Source organism: Elephantulus edwardii, unplaced genomic scaffold (assembly GCF_000299155.1).
Source record: "Elephantulus edwardii isolate Elephantulus edwardi_28Jun2011 unplaced genomic scaffold, EleEdw1.0 scaffold00097, whole genome shotgun sequence".
In the NCBI taxonomy this organism is placed as follows: domain Eukaryota; kingdom Metazoa; phylum Chordata; class Mammalia; order Macroscelidea; family Macroscelididae; genus Elephantulus; species Elephantulus edwardii.
The window spans coordinates 12,448,524-12,454,523 of NW_006399847.1; the positions used below are offsets into that span (position 1 = coordinate 12,448,524).

A 6,000-nucleotide genomic window follows, 5' to 3' on the forward strand; every position below is an offset into this window, starting at 1 on the left:
TGAAGTCACTGTATCAGTCATTGAGGGTCTTCCACACTTTGACCCTTTACTTTTCCCATCATGATGTCTTTTTCTAGGGACTGGTACCTTGTGACAGTGTAGTATGAAAGTATAGTCATAAAAAAAAAGTATAGTCATGTATGTTGTTGTTATGTGCCATCAAGTCAGAACTGACCCTCCAACGAGTTTGAGAAATAGTAAATTGTACCGGGGGAGATTGTTCAACCTTCTACTATGAAGTAGCTGGCAGATTTGAACCACATGCCTTTAGGATTTGCAGCACAGCTTCTTGCAATTGGACCATCAGAGCTTAAAAGACTTTTTTAAGACCATGGGTTTTTTTAAATGATATTAGATTACACGTGAAGAAGATATGAAGTACTTATTGATGAAGCTCAGTATGAATTGTACCTCAACATAAAACAACTGGACCAATACACAAAATCGTGATAAATGGATAAAAGATTGAAGTTTTTAATGATTTCCTTTTACTTGAAACTACCATAAAAAATCCAGTCAGAAAAGCTGCAATCAGGATATCAAATGACGTATTGCAATAGAATGATCTACTGCTAGTGACCTCTTTTAAAGTGTTAATCAGCAAGTTGTAACTCAATGAAGGTGAATCTGACTCTTCAAATTGTGATTTTGGCAAAGAATATTGTATATACCATGAACTGCCAAAAAAATTAGCGAATCTTAGAAATACAGCCGTAGTACTCTTTAGAAGCAAGGATGGTGAGACTTTGGACATGATGGTGAGACTTTGGACATGTTAACCAGGAGACTTTGGACATGTTACCAGGAGGGGCCAAACCCTAGAGAAGGTACCATCCTTGTAAAAGTAAAAGGTCAGTGGAAGAGACCCTCAAGGAGGTAGGATGACAGGGCGACAGCAGAATGGATTTGCCAGTAGAGGTTGTGGGGATGATTCAGGATTGGGGAGGATTTCCATCTGTTCTCTGCCAGGTTGTTAATGAGTCAGAGCAACTCAGTGGCACCAGCAGCACATTCTTTTTACTTTTTTAGTAGTATTGCATAGTAGCCCTTTTATTTAGTGGACATATAACTTTCTCCTATATAACACTTACTTAAACAATAAATTTCATTAAAATAATTAAGTCCAGAAAAGATTGCATCAGCTAATTAAATGAAAGGCTTTAAAATGAAACATTTTGTGAACCAAAAGATTTGGATCAAGTTTATTTATATTTCCCTACTTTTTCTTTTTTCCTTAAGACGATTACTACTTTTATACATAAATAACATTTATTGGGTTCATGTAGATGTTTAGTAGTGCTAGAGGAAGTAATAGTGTCTTAAATATTTCTATTTCAAAATTTCTTTTTCACTCTTTTTTTGTTTCATACCACATGCATTTAGCACTGATGCACTATGTTTGGCTAGGCATGTAAAAAGCATATGTCCTGGATTTGTACAAGTGGACCATATTTAAATTCATATTCTCACTATAGGTTGGACGCCCCTGCATGAAGCTTGCAATGTTGGATATTATGATGTTGCTAAGGTACTTATAGCAGCTGGAGCAGATGTTAACACACAAGGACTAGATGATGACACTCCACTCCATGATTCTGCTAGTAGTGGGCACAGAGATGTAAGTATGACAGAAAACTCATTAACATGCATTTCATTTTCATTTGTCTCCTAAGAATTTTCCCTGGTGCAGCCATTGTGGAAGGCGGTGTGGCGCTTTCTCCAAAAGTTGCAAATAGAGATACCATTTGACCTAGCAATTCCACTACTGGGAATATACCCCAAAGAGACCATAACTGACATCCAAGCAGATATATGCACACCCAGGTTTATCGCGACTTTATTCACAATAGCAAAGAGTTGGAAACAACCTAAGTGCCCATCAACAAATGAATGGATAGAGAAGCTGTGGTATATTCACACAATGGAATACTACGCTGCATTGAAAAACAAGGAACTCATGCAATATTGTTCAAAATGGGTGAACCTGGAGGACATTATGCTGAGTGAAATATCTCAGTCACAAAAGGACACATACTGCATAATGCCACTGTTGTAAAACAGGACTGACATCGGGGTTGAGGGAGGACGAGAAAGATGGGGTAAATAATGTATACTGCATTGAAACAGATCAGAGAGAAAATTGTTTAAAAGAGATATATGGTTAGGTATTGTCATGACAAAAGTCCAGAATGAAGGCTGCATAGTAGAATTGACCTGGGGAGAGGGATTACAAAACAATGAAAGAGTTTTTCCTTTACTTTTCAAAGAGTAGAGTGTACTGGGAGGAGAGGTCGGCAGGGAGAAAAGTGCAACAGTGAATAAATGGAAATCCAAAGTCTCTCTAAATTTTCATTAAGATTAATAATAATGAAAAAAGAAATTTCTTCTTTTCCTTTTGATCTCTTTGACTCAAATGAGTCAGAAACAACTCAGCAGTAGTGACTTTGCATTTAAAATTATAGCAATTGAACTTAATGACATAAACTTTTTTCCTATATCACTCTCCAACCATATATAGTTCTTACCACAAATTAATATCTTCATTATAAGTTATTAATTATAAATTATTGTTGTTGTTGTTGTTATGTGTCATCGAGTTGCTTGCAACTCATAGTGACTCGGTGTACAACAGTCCTAAACCCTGCTCTATCCTCTGCCAGTCACACTGCCTCTGACACACCTATCCCAATTACCCCAGTCACTGAATCAATCTACCTCACAGCACCCTCTTGTGCTGTCCCTCCACCCTCCCAAGTATAATGTCCCTCTCCAAAGGCCTGTCCCTCCTTACAACATGTCCAGAGTATATCAGACAAAGCCCCAGAATCCTTGCCTCCAAGGAGCAGTCTGGTTTATCCCTCTCCAGGATAAATCTGTTTGTTTTATTAATTATAACACACATATTGATAATGTATAAAGGTATGACATCTTCATACATTATAAATTGTAAGATAAACTTAGTATTTGTCATTGTATATCATGTAGGCCATAACAACTAGTTAAGAACCAAAAAATATGAAAGAATTCTTAAAAAAACCCCAAAGAACCCTTCTCCCTGGCCATGAAATAAATTGTTTGGAATCCTTTTTCCTTTGTGCAGTTTTGAATTACTCTGTGTTGTTAAGTGTCTTTGAGGCTGCTCTACCGCATACCATGCCCATGTACAAGAGAGCAAAATCCTCTGAAGTGCTGCACTCTACTATGCCTCAGCCCATTTGGCAGATAACAGGCAGTCTGTGTTCTTGAGGCTCTTCCTCTTTTTCACTGACTGTACATTTCCAAGTGTGATAACCTCTAGGGATTGGCCCCTCCTGGTAACATGCCCAAAGTAAATGTGATAAACTCTCATCATCATTATTTCTAAGAAGTGCTTATGTCATGATGGAAGTCCAGAGTGAATGCTGCATAGTGGAGTGGTCCTGGGGGGAGGGGTTGTAAAACAATGAAAGACTTTTACTTTTCCAAGAGGGTAGTGTATTGGGGGGGGGAGGGGAGAAAAGTACAATAATGAATGAATGGAAATTAAAAAAAAAAAGATGTGCTTATGCTGCACTTCTTCCAAGACAGATTTATTTGTTCTTTTGGCAGTTCAAAGCATATTCCGTTCTTTGCAAAAACTGCAATTCAAGGATATTTCTCATTTCGTCATTGTTCTTTATTCATTGTCCAAATTTCACAAGGATGTGAAGCAGTTGACAATACCCAGGCTTGGGTCAGGTACACCTTAATCTTTAAAGTGATATCTTTGCTCTTGAAATTCTTAATAGCAGATTTGCTCAGTGCAGTAGGTAATTTGGTTTCCTAACTGCTGCTGCTTCCATGGATGTTGATCAGAATGCAGTGATATCCTTGACAACTTCAGGCTTTTCTGCCTTTATCATGATGTTGGTCCACTTTTGAAGATTTTTAAATATAACCCAAATTGAAAATTTAACTGAGCTTCATCAATAAGTGCTCCATGTCTTACTCATTTTCAGTAAATGAAGTTGTGTCATCTGCATATCACAGGTTGTTAAGTATTCCTCCAATGCTAACAGCACATTCTTCTTCATGTAGTGCAATTTCTTAAACGACTTGCCCAAGATTCAAATTGACTAAGGTATGGTGAAAGGCTAAAAACCAGATGCACACCTTTTCTGATTTTTTTTTAACCATGCAGTGTCTGCTTGATACTGTCAAAGGATTGCTCCTTAGTCCATATGCAGTTTCTTCATGAACAACTCACCCCTTCATACACAAAATAATTTTTGTGTGGTTAACAGAGAAAGAGAGAGGGAGGTTGTTGATATGATGTGCCTGAAGCCTTTCTTATAAGACATGTCTAGCTGTAATAATCTTCCTTATCTTTTGGTACATTTGGCAGTGTGTTCTTTTTTAGCTTTAGCATTGGGGGAAAATTTTGCTCAACAGGGTTTTTTTTTTTAGCACCTTAAGTATGTTACCTTATTGTCTTCTAACCTCCAACGTTTCTGAAGAAAAATCAATGTTTAATCTCATTAAATATCATTTGTTAATTAATTTCTTGCAGATTATCTTTGTTATGAAGAGTTTCGTTTTACTGTATTTCAGTGAAATTTCTTTACATTTATCCTGTGTGTGGTTCATTGAGCTTTTTGGATGTGTAAATCAATTCCCATGTCCTGACTTTGACATTTCAACCATTTTTTCAACTATTCTTTCTGACCTTTGTTGTTGTTATTGTTTGCGACTCATAGCGACCCTATGTACAAGAGCTCTAAACACTGTTCTGTCATGTGCCAACCTAGCCATCTCAAACACACTTATTCCCACTTTTCCAGTCACAGAATCAATCCATCTCATCGAAGGTCTTCCTCTCTTTTGCCGCCCCTCCACTCTGCCAAACATGATGTCCCTCTCCAAGGACCAGTCCCTCCTTGCAACATGCGCAAAGTATGTCAGACGAAGCTTCAGAATCCTTGATGTCTGACCTTTATTCCTGTTTTATTTCCAAATGCCTGGATTGCTTTGCCTAAGGTTGTTCCCACAATTCTCTTAACCTCTGTGGATTTTTCAGCGTTCTTTGTTTTAGTTCTCAGACTGTTGATTTCCACTGGGTTTATTGTTTGTTTTATTATGCTAATTTTTACATTTTGATGCTAGCTCTATTTAAAAATTTTTTGGGGGGTGAAAGTGTAAAAATAATATTTTTTGTTCAATCATTCCTACATTTTTTGTTTTACAGTTGAAATCCATTAATGTAATTAATTTATTAAAATGTCTGATAAACCCCTATTTTACTACATTTGCATCACGCAGTTTTTCATTTGTCCTGCCAACCCAAAGGCACATGGTTTGAATCCACCATGTAGGAAAGATTATACGCTCCTTCCATGTGTTTTGTTGCCTCTGGAAAACCCACTCTAAGTTCAGCCATGAGTCTTGTCTGTTCCAACTCAACGGCACACAACAACAAACCCTCTCTCTCTTTGCCTGTTAACCATCTAAAACCTATTTTATTTGTGTTAAAATCTTTTTCTTTCAAATTTTTCAAATAGTGCTCTTACGACATAATTATCCTTTTCTGAATAAATTGTGTCATACAGCAGAATTCTAAATTTATCCATTTTGTATTAAGGAGTTCTTGATCATTTTTTAAGAAATCCATAATATTTCATTGTATGTTTCCTTGTAGTTTCTTTATCCATCGGCAGACACTTGGGCTGTTCATGACTCCCTATTTTAAATAATGCTGCAGTAAGAATGAGTGTGTGCTTATCAGCTTGTATGACAGTTCCTATTTAATGTATCTTTCTAGCAGTGGTATTATTGCAGCAATTCATATTTCCATTCCTAACTTTCTAATGAAGTGCCAAAGTTCTTTCCATAGTGGTTGTACCATTTTATATTTTCATCTGCAGAAGAGGAAGAAAAGACCAAAGTGGATGTCAGAAGAGACTCTGAAAATTGCACTGGAGCGCAGAGAAGCCAAAGCACAGGGAAGAATTCAAGATACTAAGGAGTTGAATAGAAGATTTCAAA

At 36.9% G+C, this 6,000-nt stretch overlaps 1 protein-coding gene across 2 annotated transcripts in view; it reads left to right on the forward strand.

Annotated features, from left to right (window-relative positions):
* Nucleotides 1–6,000, forward strand: part of ANKRD12 (ankyrin repeat domain 12) — a 193,013-nt gene that overhangs the window by 74,094 nt on the left and 112,919 nt on the right. For both annotated transcript variants that reach the window (XM_006891417.1, XM_006891418.1), the window contains one exon: nucleotides 1,476–1,618. In XM_006891417.1, coding sequence (XP_006891479.1) covers nucleotides 1,476–1,618 — 143 coding nt within the window. The remainder of the gene's footprint in view (nucleotides 1–1,475; nucleotides 1,619–6,000) is intronic.